Source organism: Glossina fuscipes, unplaced genomic scaffold, assembly GCF_014805625.2.
Source record: "Glossina fuscipes isolate IAEA_lab_2018 unplaced genomic scaffold, Yale_Gfus_2 1, whole genome shotgun sequence".
Classification (NCBI taxonomy): domain Eukaryota; kingdom Metazoa; phylum Arthropoda; class Insecta; order Diptera; family Glossinidae; genus Glossina; species Glossina fuscipes.
The window spans coordinates 11,989,713-12,003,436 of NW_023998415.1; the positions used below are offsets into that span (position 1 = coordinate 11,989,713).

Genomic DNA, 13,724 nt, shown 5'->3' on the forward strand with positions numbered 1-13,724 from the left:
AATAATAATAATAATAATAAATTTTATAAAGATTTAAACAAACTTAAAACTGCGATTTATGAAAAATTTATAGAAGTAGTAGCCATTGCCGTTATGAAAGTTTTAATATATCGCAAACTAACACCAATTAAAGCAGTAGTAAGTATAATCAAACCGCCAAATATTATATATTAAAATCTGGATTAGGTTGGCCTTTTTTAGATTCTTGCTGCTGTACATTAAATTTTCGGGACGGTCAAATTATGGGGCAATGTTTTGTGCCGTTTTCCTTCTTAGAAATTTAAATTTTCGCTTAGAAATTCCATTGATGGCATAATGATTTAAAAAGGTTATTGATCGAAAAGGCGCCAATTTCCTTAAGTTTGTCTTAAATGATAAGCGAAACGCATTTGAGTTGTAATGAGAAAACTACATGGGCGTATTCATGGATGTATTATGTCGTTTAAAGTGTAACATTCATGTGCAAAATGGTGTATGATCGTTATCTTGAACAACAAAAAAAAAGTCAGCAAATAATAGAAGGTCAGGGTCAAGCGTATATTCTTTTTTACCGTGAATTTGTAAAGGCTGGCAACAGTAAGAATTGCGATTATATATTTATATATATATATTTACATATGTATACAAATACATATAAGTAATAGTAGAAACAGCATTTCGTTAGCAGAATATGTTAATATGCAATGTAAACTTGTACACAAACTTGTCAAAGAAAAGTCAGTTATTGTCAGTAGTTTCTTGCTCTTTTTCATAGCGTTTGTTTACAACAAATGTCATGAAGTACCATATAACAAGTTTGTTGCGCAAGTGTCGCTGGAGAAATGTCCCCTCTTATAATATGTAATGTTTTTGATCAATTTAATAGAAGTTAAAATGCCACAAAGAATGCTGAATCCAATAAACTAGAGCAGCATTCACTTTCAAATTCAGTTCTCGTCACTTAGCTAAGAACACCATTCATATACTAATATGGGACAAAGAATTAATGACCAGTGTAATTAAAAAAAGAAAATTTACTTATACGAAAGCCTATCATACTAGTTGGATATTTCCACGTCTTTCAAGTCCAATAAGTTTTCTAATTCGTCAACAACGTTACCATTGTGTTTTATGGATTTCAACCAGTTTACATAATCGTTAGTCAAGCCCGTTTCAATAGCTCCTTTGATTAAACATTTTAGATAGGTTTTCGATGGTTGACGATCAAATGGTGTGTCATCAGGTTGCATTAGTTTGAAGTCCGTCGAAGGTTGGTTTACAAGCGCATACACCCGAGCAACTGTAGTACGATTAGGTCGATGAGCTATTGATAAACTTAAGGGCCTATAGATTTCCTGAGGAACACCTTCCTGCCTACAAACGTTAACAAAAACTTAAAAAGAAAATATTTTTAATTTCTTTTTGAACTGAATTTACTCATCCAAGTCGCTTAAATTGATTAAATCTATTTCCCATAATGTGCCAAGGACAGTCCGGTTCTGATGAGGTACCACGGTAGCTGGAGCGCCTTCCCAGCGTTTAGTATACGTATGAAAATCTAGTCTATAATCCTGTAAATATATAAAACATTTTTTTTTTTTTCAGTAAATGCCATATAAATCATATATTGTATAAAGTGTATGTTTGTGTACACTGGCACAGGCTGTGTGTTAACTTTGACCGAAGACTCAGCAGCACAAATTATGTAATTTATTATGCTCTCAATTCTCTTTTACTTACATTTAGTTGTCCTGACCCAACTTTTATCGCTGTTGGATTTTGTAAATGTATACGCTTGGTTAGCATATTACTTCCATAGCCGAAGTAGTAAAATTTATCGCCAATAATCTCAGGCAAGACAATACTATCATTATTACCACCACTGTCTCCACTTCGACCTGACTGATTAGCGCTTAAATTACCCGCAAACACACTCAAAATTAATAAAGTCACAAACATTTTGAATTACGTAGCATTACATTCAATTGTGACTCTTTAGTCTAAACAAATGTTCAACGTGAACTGTGTTTTGCAAAAGTATATTCAAAGTCATTGAACATTGTTTTGAAAAACTAGAAAGTATCTGCTGCATATTTATTGTAGTAGAATGGACACAGTTTGATTTTTGTAATCAAAGCGCGCTACTAATAGCTTTGCGGTCACAGCGTCAATATATAAAAATTTATTTAACTGATATGAGCACATGATGCAAACATTTGAAAAGTTTATTTTATATTAAATAAAATAATTATATTCTCAGTGATTACTATAGTATATTTGCTTTATATATTTGTGCAAAAATTCCTATGTTTGGCTTTAGAGAGAATTTGAGCAGAGTGATTCATTGAATTGTAGCTAGTTGGTGACTTTCGCATCTATAATAATTTTTATTAACTGTTGATGTCTCTGTTTTCTCGAATGCTTGCGAGTTTGTCTGCAAGATATTCTGCTTTTTTTAATGTCCTCCATGCAATGTAGTGAATGCAAAAGTTTATAGTCGCCGACATCTTTGCTTATACTTATTGATTAAATTATTTTTTTATTCACGTTTATGTATATATATCAGTTTTATTACTCGCAATTTATATGTACAGCCATGTAATGGGTGGGGTTATACTGAACGTCTCGGTCTGGTTGTAACCGTTTTAGAGACTACTGTAAAACGCTTTTAATTAAAAAAAACGAATTCTGTAGCTATTGTCTATCGACAATACTTGTTCAATCAAGAGCTAGAATGAAAGAATCAAGAGTTTTGCTAATTTCCCTCGTCAGAATTAAAAATTAATGAGAAAAGTTGCCTTTATTCGGAATAAAGTTCCGTATTTATACAAAATTTATAGGAACAAATAGTTTATAAATTATAAAATGGAACAAATTAGATAAGAATAAGTAAGCACATTATAGTCGAGTGACGCCGACCATCATATATTCTGCTTACGCCACTGCGCCAAGAGCAGATATTCGCTCGTTTTGGTAATAATATACCAAAAAGTACACATTATTTTCATGCAAAGTCATAATTTTCATGAGAGCTTGAATATTGGACGGTTAAAAATTGACCTCTGTGACGCAAATTCCCCACTGTTAATTTGTTTTTGCTGAAATGCTCCTACAAATTATTAAGATATCATGAACTACTTTGACGCAAAAGCGAACGCTATTGGTGATAGCTCGGACCGGTCTATTTTCTCGACCACTGTGCATTTAGAACCTTACTTTAAAAAGTTGTTATTTGGAAAGAATATTAATTTCAAAATTTTTGCAAGAAACTCGTTCTGTAATAGTATTTGGACATTCTAAATGAGTATGAAAAATTTGATTCGGCTGGGGAACTTTTTTGAACCCTCTCTCACGAATCGAATCAAACCGAAGAAAACTGAATCTTTACACAGTAACAAGTAAGAACATTATAGTCAGGCAAGGCTGACCGCTAAGCACCCTACACCACATTGTCTACCACTAAATTATTATTATGGGTCAATCTTCATCACTAGATAATAAAACTTTTATTTTTTTGTAAAGCAAAAAGAGCATCAATTTTTGTGAAAATTCTTACTAGGATAGGATGCAAAAAACAGGCCAAGGTGGTCCAAATTTTGATTCACTATTGTGATCTGATTTTCATCATTGCATTGAAAATTCGAACTTTTTGTCGTGTGAACTTCAGTTTTCGGGAGTTCAAAAAATTGCCCCAGCCGGTCCAAAGTTTTCATGCAAATTTAGAATGTCAAATTACTACTACTTAGCCATTTTTGTGGAGAAATTTCAAAAATTACAATATTTTCCATATAATGACTTTCCAAAATAGGGCGTTATATGGGGAGTGGCCGAAAGAGTAGACCGAATCGAACCATTTTTAATGGCGTTTGTGCTTGGGTCAAAAACTGTCAGTGTATTAATTTTCATCAAAATACCTTAAAAATTGCGACCTGTAGCTTGGCCAGACATGAGAAAGACAGGAAAGGAAAAGATATAATTTTTAATATATCATGGCGAGAAACGTCGATTGAAATGTATGGCTTTGCATGAAAATAATGTGTAACTTTTGGTATATCATTAACAAAAATGTATGAAAAACTATATTGAGCAAAGTTTTGTATAATTACTTTAAAGTTTTCAAGCCTTGTTATATTCGTTTAATAGCTTAGGACCTTTTTTTATTTCTTAACATGTAAAAGATACATTTGAAAATTTTTACGTGCTCATAGAAATTGTTTTCGTTGGAAAAATATTTAAGAACATTTTTTTAGACTATCCACCTATACGTTTTAATTGAATTAAAATAAAAACTTAAATGTGAATACTAGGTATGCGGAAAGAAAAAAAGATTTTTCTTAATTTTATCATTAAAAGATCAGTGGAAAAAAATTTGTTTTTCAATTCTCGTCTCTATGCAAAATTAAACGTATAAATAGCTATTCAAAGTTCAGTAAAAAGGGGAAAGAAAGAAAAAGAAAATCAACATACATTTCTAGCAACTAAAACTTTCGCTCTACTACTTTATTCATGCCATACACATAACTTTTATCTCATCGTCATTTGTTCTGCCTTTCTCCGCTGGTAACTTGTTGTTGTATACCTAAACGACCTACTTGCTAACAAAATAATGCACAGCTAAATATATATATATATATATATATATATATATACGTATGTATATGTATCAACATATATATTATATAAGCGTGTGCGCAAATAAATTTGTTTATGGTTTAAACATTTGCACATTAACACATAGATTAACAGATATTTTTTGTTATAGGCATAGCATACAAATAGGCGTAGGTAAATTAATTTAAAATACATGCATGCATACTTTTAGAAGGCATGCAATGCGATATGCACGCATGCATAATGCATATACACTATTCTCGCTATAGTAAAACCTGCCAGCCTAGAAAAGCAAAAGTAAATGCAAACAGCAATTAATTAATTGCGCAGAAAAAGAGTTGAACGAAACACCTAATGAAATGGAATTTATTTACTGATATAACTCAACCTGCGCGTTACCGATCTTGAACGCTTTGAAGGTTATAGGCGCAACTGAAAAATACAAGCATTTACTATTGATAAAATTTACTGCGATATATATACATATATATATATATACATATATATATATATACATATATAGAGAAAGTGCTTCGCCTTAGGTTACATTGTTTTTTGTTAAAATGAAAATATATTTGCACCTTACCTAACTGCATAATCAAAGCATGTTAGGCGAATTTAAGATAATCATTAAATTTTTCAATAATATTTTTGTCCTATTTATCTAGCCATAAAAAATGTTAGTAACGTTGTGTTGATAGTAGTTACATTTGCATTTTTATTTAATTAATTCTAGCACTCCTCCAAAAATTGTCTCACCCGAAAATTCCCTCAATTTAGCAAGACTTAATGGCTCCTTATACAGATCCTTAAATTTGCTCATTAGCTTTGTACTCATAAGATGACCCATCTATAATGCGCTTTTCATAACCGAAATTCCCACTTAGTATGATAACATTTTGAGCTTCTTTAAGAAGTTGCGCTAATTTTTGATGGAAATCTTTGATATATTTGGATATGAATGGGGCAGGAAATTGTAAAACCAACAATTTATCTTCGGCATTTTCATATAATTCACACGCTGCTGCTTTTTCAAGAAGTTTAGGCAGCTTTATTGAATGTCACTGTTTTGAATAATGAAAGCTTCGTTATTACTCTAATAATTAATAAAAAATATGATCTTCTTAACCATAAAAAAAATTTGTTAATGATGATTTATTTTTTATCTCCTCCACCTCCTCCACCTCTTTGCTGGTCCCCACCTCCTCCACCTCAATTTTCCCATCTTTCAGTCACAAATGCAATTTTTATAATTTTAATCCGAATATGTTCTTCAAATTACAGCTGATTATTATTATGGTATTGCGCAAACAAAATGAATTGTTTACATAGTCAGAATAAATAAATAAATAAATAAATTGAGAATAAACCGGGGCGCAACTAAATTGTTGTGTTTATAAATTGAGAATAAAAGCAAAACGTCAAGGCAAGTAATATTTAAATCGGTTAGAAACAATCCGCGGTTGATACGTTCCAAAATATCCGTTAAAGGCGCCCATTCTCTAATGGAATATAACTCCCTGTCCATTGATTGATTAAATGCTCCCCACTTTATTTTCTCTTTTTACGGCGATTATTTTTTTAAGAAAAATGTAATCCGGGTTGTGCTCCGAAATGTTCAAGCGGAGTTGCAATGTTTTCGATAAAACGTAATGCAGCTGAAGTTTCTACCCAATTACCCTTCATGGATCAATATGTGTATATGTTCGATTCTTCTATGTACTCTTCAGTATGCTCTCTTACCGCTTATCCTGTATAAAACGATTGTTTCACAGCAAAAAGAAAAAAAATTGAGTGAATATATTTTCGAGGATTTTCTATTTGGTTTTTATATGTGTAAATAACTGCCTAAAAGTATGTTATAAATTGAGATGTTTTATTTAAAAAAAAAAAAAGGCGCAAAGATAATTCTTAAAAAATTGGAGAAAGTGGTTTTCCGTACGTAACAGATAAACTAACTATTTTTGATTTAAAAAAAATATATTTTTTTTCTTTTCATAATTATTTATTTACTTGAAAGTAATTTTTAAATAATGTAGATTTGATAAGTAATTAATTTAAAGCGACTGTAAATTCGTATTTCTTTTTATACTTATCTTTCGACGTCAAGTTAAAGTATATGTGAGTGCATGTGCATCCTGTGATCTGGTAGTCAAGCTGTCAGTGGTGTCAACAGAAGTTTAAAAAGTTAAAGCAGACTGATATAACCTTGTCTTAAGAATTCCATGTTAACAATGAAATAGAATGTCAGAAGGGGACGAAAAACTAAATTGTTTTATTAAAATTTAATTTTTTTATACCCTACCTGTAGTATAAGGTTAAATTAAGTTTGCACAAATGTATGCAACATCCAGAAGGACTTGAAGGGTAGAGTTTCGTTCGACTCCGAATCACAATTTGATTTGATTTGAAGGTATTTGTCCATCCGTCCATTTTATTTTCTTGCGTTCAACCAACAGGCCGCAATTTTTAGATGACCTTTAATACATTGACTTGTTTTGGCTTAAGAACGAACGATTTGAAAAATGTTTTGGATTGGACCAATTTTTTGGTCACTTCCCGTATAAAGGCAATATATGAATAATTGTGAAGCAGTATAGGGTATTTCGAGTGGGTAGGGTTAGGGTGGGCTGCGACCCGCTGTAGTGTTTTACTTGTTTTCAATTCAATTATAAATTTTAAAATTATTTTAGATTTTATTGCATTCTCGGATGAAATAACTTTTTGCACATATTTTTATTAACTTTGCGTTAACTCGAAAATTGACTCACTAATTATACGAAATATTCAACACTTATAATTATTATTTTTTAAATCAATCCTTCCTTTTTTCATCTTGATGAAGTTTTAAATTAATTAACGACAATGAGAACTAAATTTCAATTTTCTATCTTTTCACTTTCTTTCGATTATTTGAAGAAAGAAAAGAAAAACAACTTGTAAGAAACTTATAGTCGGCCGCGACCGAATTTTTTATGCCCATCATCGTTATGCTAAGATGGCGCAAAAAGGAAAAAATACTAAATTTCCATATTATATAACAATATGTGGGTGTATGTGTTGTGTGTACATGATATTTTCTATTTTTGTGAAATAAAACTGGAAACTTATATCGTGTGTGTGTTGTGTGTTTATTAGGAAAAACCCCCAGAAAGCCGAAATGTACTCAATCGCGATACCGTGTTGTGGGCGAGTGCTTACCGGTTTTACTTATTTGCAAATTCAACGTGCGTGCAACGACTTCTAAAAACGTTTCTACCAAATTTAAAGCAGATATCTTGATTTTGGTGAACATGTGAACAGCGATTAACCGATCGACAGCCGGATTGACAAACAATTCTGGATAGATTCAGATTTGATGCTAATCAATTAGATGTGGATTTTATATGCTTTCTGCGCTCTTTTTCTTGTTTTCATAAAATAATGAAATTTTAATATTCTACAATATTGAGTAGACATGGCCGATTTTTTACGTTTTGGGACCGTCTGCAGGACCGCCTATAGAATATAAACACAAATTTTTACCATTGCAGTTGCATGTGTTGTGGTTTATAAGTAACGACAAAAATATCAAATGTTTTATTATTTTTCAAAACGGACGTTACTCTTAGTATATGCCATATTGTGGTCGCGTCCGTCCGTGTGTTTGACCAATTTGGCTCAATATCTCAATATCTATACCAACCTGTATGCAACGACTTTCAGTCTTTCTGCTAAATTTGAGCGCGATTGCTGACTTTTTCGCGATAGGAGCATATTATCCATAAACATAGCATATACAGATAAACAGAGAGAGAGACAGACGGACAGAGTTAAGAATATATATATATATATATATATTTATACTGATACTCGGCATAAAAAGAAAATCAATTCGAAGAGAGATAAAGTTTTTAAACGATTTGAAGTAACGTTTAAGAAAGAAACCGAATTCATTTCTTTCGTTCTTGCGTTTACACTTAAGTTAAAATCGTGCTACAATCTTATGTTAATTAATCGAGTTTAAACTTAAAGTGTTAAATGTTGTGCGTTGAATGAATTATTTGCCGGAGATTAAATTTTCTTCATTTTTCTTCCGTCACGGTCTCAGTTACACTAAGAATTAATTAATTTGTTGTATAAAGCAGTAAAACAAATATGTATAAAAGCAGATTAAAAATGAAAAAAGAAATTTTCGAAAAGTCTGCATTAAATTAAATTAATGGTTGTACATGCTATAGCATATACTTTTGCACTTTCTCAGCAAGCAATTTCAATAAAATTGCATTTCATTTATATATTTACTTGCTTAAATTCTCCGTTAACTCACTTTAAAGCGCTTTTTATACTAGATGCGATACCGCTTTACTAAAACTACAAGCAAAACAGCAAGGAATTCCACTTATTTTATTAAGATATAGGACAAGAAATCATTTTTAAGTAATAGGCATAAGAGTCATATACCCGAGCTCCTATTAATAAATCAGAAAAGAATGTAAGCAAGAAAGGGTAAGTTAGTTACTTTCGTCATAGAGGAAACCTTTGGTACACCTAACCTTAAAATAATTTTATCAAAAGTGTAAAGCAACGTTTTAAGCAACGTGGTATCGGTTGCGCAGCTTAATTGTCCTTTGAACTGACCACTTAAATGATTTAAGAGAAAAATATATATAAACCAAACTAGAGGTCATGTCATGTCTATGAGCATCTTTGTAGGTGGAATAGAGTGAATAAAAAAAATCGGTGGATAAAATGCATATAAGTCATTGCAAGTGATATGAGTTTCAGAATGAAAGAAACGCGTCGATTGCTTGTACATGTACGGGTCCGGCTTGCCAAACTTCATTCCGGAGATTTTAGTCTCAAAGAATATCGTTGATCTCGGCGATAATGATCATCGTAATACTTTAGAATTTGAAAGAAGCTTGACATCCACCAGGCTTGGCTGCTAATGAATACGTCAAAGCACTTCAAATTAAAATTTTCGTATTTAAAATACGAAAGAATTTTCCCGCCACCCTAATATATATATATATTTACGATCTCTCGAGATCTTCATATACCCTGACGATGCAACGCCAATCACTTTCTTAAACTAGGAACTCAATTGCAAAGTTCTTCAATTTGATTTAAAAAGGTTTAGTTACATGTGGGTGGATGGCTGCACTGGTAGATTTCTCGCAAAGTATCGATCAAACAATTTCAGATTTATGCTCGTTGGAAAGGTGACATTTCGCAGTAAAAAAAATTCTTTTGCTGTTTTTTGTTTAGTGCATTCAGTTGTGAGTTACAGCGTGTTAAAAATGGAAGTGAACAAAGAGAAAATTCGGTACATTTTACAGTTTTTCTTTGACAAAGGCGAAAATGCAAGGCAGGCGGCTAAAATTGTGAATGGTGTTTATGGTTCCGATACTGTAACAGCAAATTATGTGGAATTTTGGTTTCGTAGATTCCGTTCAGGAATTTTTGATATTAAAGATGCACCTCGCACAGGTAGGCCGGTCGTCGAAAATGTCGATAAAATCGGAGAAATGATCGAAGTTGACCGGCATGTTAGCAGTCGTAACATCGCCCAGGAGCTAAAAATCGACCATAAAACAGTTTTAAACCATTTACACAAAGCTGTATTCAAAAAGAAGCTCGATGTTTGGGTGCCACACCAATTAACAGAAAAAAACATGATGGATGGAATTTCCATCTGCGAAGCCTTGGCCAAACGGAATGAGATAGACCCATTTCTTAAACGGATGGTGACTGGAGATGAGAAATGGATCACATACGATAACCATGTGCGAAAACGGTCGTGATCAAAGAGCGGTGAAGCACCTCAAACGGCCAGGAAGGTTTTGCTATGCATTTGGTGGGACTGAAAGGGGATTATTTATTATGAGTTGCTTCCATATGGCCAAACGCTAAATTCTGATCTCTACTGTCAACAACTGGACCGTTTGAAGATAGCGATTGACCAGAAACGGCCAGAATTGGCCAACAGGAGAGGTGTCGTGTTCCACCAGGACAACGCTAGGCCACACACATCTACAGTGACTCGCCAGAAACTTCGGGAGTTTGGTTGGGAAGTTTTAATGCATCCGCCATACAGTCCGGACTTGGCACCAAGCGATTATCATCTTTTTCTTGCATTGCAAAATTTCTTTAATGATACAAAATTGGAATCTAGGGAGGATTGTGAAAATCGACTACTAGAGTTTTTTGCAAATAGAGACCAGGACTTCTATGAGAGAGGCATTTTGAAGTTACCTTTAAAATGTCAACAAATCATACAACAAAACTGTGCATATTTGACCCAAATCGGACAATCCGAAGCATGTTAAATAAAGTCCTGAAGTTCATATAAAAATAATGATTTCTTTTTCCCCAAACTAATATGACCAGATAAGAAGGGTGACCACCACTCTAGTTAGACCAAGATTGGAATATTTTTCGCTTAGATATATATACTCTCTGTTCTATGACTACGGTGCTGAATAAATCGAAACGGTTAAAAAACAACTGGATGGTTCAGTTGCCAAATCGATTAACTCCATCTTTAAGATTTTATTAAATTTTAACATCAAAGCACTTCATTAGCTCCTAACTGTACATATTCAAAACGAATTTCTCTAATAATAACACCACTAAATGACAAAATCGTTTTGGCCACTGAATAATCAATAATATTTGTCCGAAGCCAATCTGATTAACTCCTACGGGGACATCTGTAAGTTGTTCGTTTATTTTCATTATTCCCGTTACAGGAGAGTTAAATAATAAAAGAATAAAAGGTTTAGGATACAGAAATAGAAGTGGACGTTTCACATCTGAAAAAACTTTTCCTAACCTGTCCTCTCGAAATCGTCAGAAATGCAATGAAAAAATCATTTCAGATGAAAGAAACGCTGCCATGGGTGCATTTTATCAGTTAGGGAGTCAAGTTAAGCAAAGTATTTTTTTAAGAGGGTGCGTTAAAGTGAAAGAAATAAAAGGAATGTGTCCGAAAGATAACAGTAAAACTCCGAGATCACGTTCTTTGACGTTTAATTTTCGAAACTCGGAAAAGATGATACCTTGGCTTGCAAAAAAAAAAATATTTTAAGGATACCTATCAGATAAGCGGACGGGCGACTATACGAGTGCTGCTGTAAGGAACAAATTTCGTTGTTGATTGATCATCATGGTCGCCATATTCCAGGTAACAAAATTGACGAAGCATATGTTCTAAAACATATAAACTCATTTCCGGCATACATAAGCCATTACATAAGAGCTTATAATCCAAGAAGAAAATACTTAAGTCCAGGCTTAAATATTAAGAAAATGTACGAACTCTATATCGCGCAATGTGCACATGAAAATATAGAACCAGCGGTTTCCATAACAATATGTTTATGTAATGACATTTTTCCGTAAGAAGAGAATAACGCAAAGACTATTCAGTTGAATTAATAATTTTTGTTCAGTTGCCAAATCGATTAATTCCCACAATCACGAGAAAATTTTAGTAATACTAACAATTACTTTAAGTATATTCCATCTTACACTTTCTGTATGGCGTCAAATTAAATTGGCGTCTATATCGTATTATATCGCATTTTTTCATTTTTGAACTTGAAAAGAATTTTAAAAAACAATATATAATTTTTTTATCATTTTTCTCAACTTCTTGCTTTATGCAGTTAATCGATTTGGCAACTGAAGCATCCAATTCGCGGTAAGTACGATTGTCTGTCATTATCTGAAACTTATAATTGTTACATATAGCATTACCTGATCTATAGAAAACGTCTCTTAGGAAACTTTTTTTATAATATTTACATTAAGGATTCGCAAACTTTGTTAGATGAAAGAAATTGAAACGTTCGTCACCTCCTTTAAAGGGCTTTTTCTGCTTGTAAAACTAAAAAGTCGGTGTAGATATAACCACAGAATTTTTCAAGGCACTTGGGTTTTTTTTTTTTTGTATACATCAAGATAATATTTACTACCCAATAAATCGAGCAGATTAGGTCATTAATTAAAAATTCTCCGCAGTTTCTTTCGCGGGATGCGGAACACTTATCTGATTGTCTCAAACGAACAGGTGGTATTCGGTTTGCGAATTCATTACGCGTGTAAAAAGTTATATTGATTTGAGTGAAATGCCTGAAGAAATACGCTATGTGATGTTTTTTTTTTTACTATAAAAAAAATTAAAAATGCATGCAAACAAAAAAGAAAAATTTGGGAAGTATGCGGTGAGAATGTTGCGAGTGAACGAAGGACAGAGAACTGATTTGCTCTATTTCGTTCCGAAAATTTCGATATCATAAATTCATCTCGCAGTCGCACTGAAAAAGTCGATGAAATTTGGCAATTGGTGGAGGAAGACCGGCACGCAAACTGTCAGAAAATAACGGAGGCACTGAACATCAATCACACGACAGTTTGGAATCATTTGAAAAGAACGGGCTACAAAAAGAAGCTCGAAACCGTGAAACCGATTTTCGATGCGACCTAATATTATAAAATATACTGTTTTTAATGCGCGACAATTGCGAATATCATATCTAAACTTAAGTGGTATTAAAGCGGAATTAAAATGTCGTCTGACGAAGTCTTTAGGCAAGTGTCTCGACTAGCAACTCAATGGTCGTGGGTTCAAATCTCAAGTGCGGTAGAGTTTTTAATAAAGCCGAAAGCCTTAGATGCTAATGCTTTTAAGACTTTAGTCTTCGAATTTATTCTCTGGCTAAATTTATAATAATAATAACAATAATAATAATAATAATACGATGGTTTTTAAAAGGCAATGCTGCAGTTTCACAAGCTTTCGGGGTCTTGCGTGTTCGCACCGCTTTGGTAGTGATACACTTTTATTTCCAGTTGTGGTTCTGACGTCAGAAGCGTAAAAATGCGCTTGTTTTTCGCGCTCTTTGTTTAAGTTTGTTCCGGAGTTCATTCATTCATAAATAATTACTTTTGAAATATGTGTGAATGAATGCAGATTTTCCGAATTCTCAAAAGACTCAGCTGCCATTATACAAACTATATTGGAGTCGTGGATAGTTATTCCAACGAATTTTTAAAAGGGCTTGAAAAATATTTGTGTGTGTGTGTGTGTGTGTTTGTGTTTGTGTGTGTGTGTGTGTGTGTGTGTGTGTGTGTGTGTGTGTGTGTGT

General features: G+C 32.9%; 1 protein-coding gene across 1 annotated transcript; it reads right to left on the reverse strand.

Annotated features, from left to right (window-relative positions):
* Positions 1-63: 63 nt before the first annotated feature.
* Positions 64-2,209, reverse strand: LOC119645301 (gamma-glutamylcyclotransferase-like). Its single transcript, XM_038045439.1, has 3 exons — positions 1,720-2,209; positions 1,417-1,550; positions 64-1,353 (listed from the first exon to the last, which is right to left on the reverse strand). The coding sequence occupies exons 1-3, from the start codon at positions 1,936-1,938 to the stop codon at positions 1,038-1,040; spliced, it is 669 nt and encodes a 222-aa protein (XP_037901367.1). The 5' UTR covers positions 1,939-2,209; the 3' UTR covers positions 64-1,037.
* Between the last annotated feature and the right edge of the window lie 11,515 nt (positions 2,210-13,724).

Coding starts and splice junctions, on each gene's coding strand:
- LOC119645301 (XM_038045439.1), bottom strand. CDS start 1,938: ATGTTTGTGACTTTATTAATTTTGAGTGTGTTTGCGGGTAATTTAAGC. Junction 1,551..1,719: donor TTGGGTCAGGACAACTAAAT/GTAAGTAAAAGA, acceptor ATATATTTACAG/GATTATAGACTAGATTTTCA. Junction 1,354..1,416: donor AATTTAAGCGACTTGGATGA/GTAAATTCAGTT, acceptor TAACGTTTGTAG/GCAGGAAGGTGTTCCTCAGG.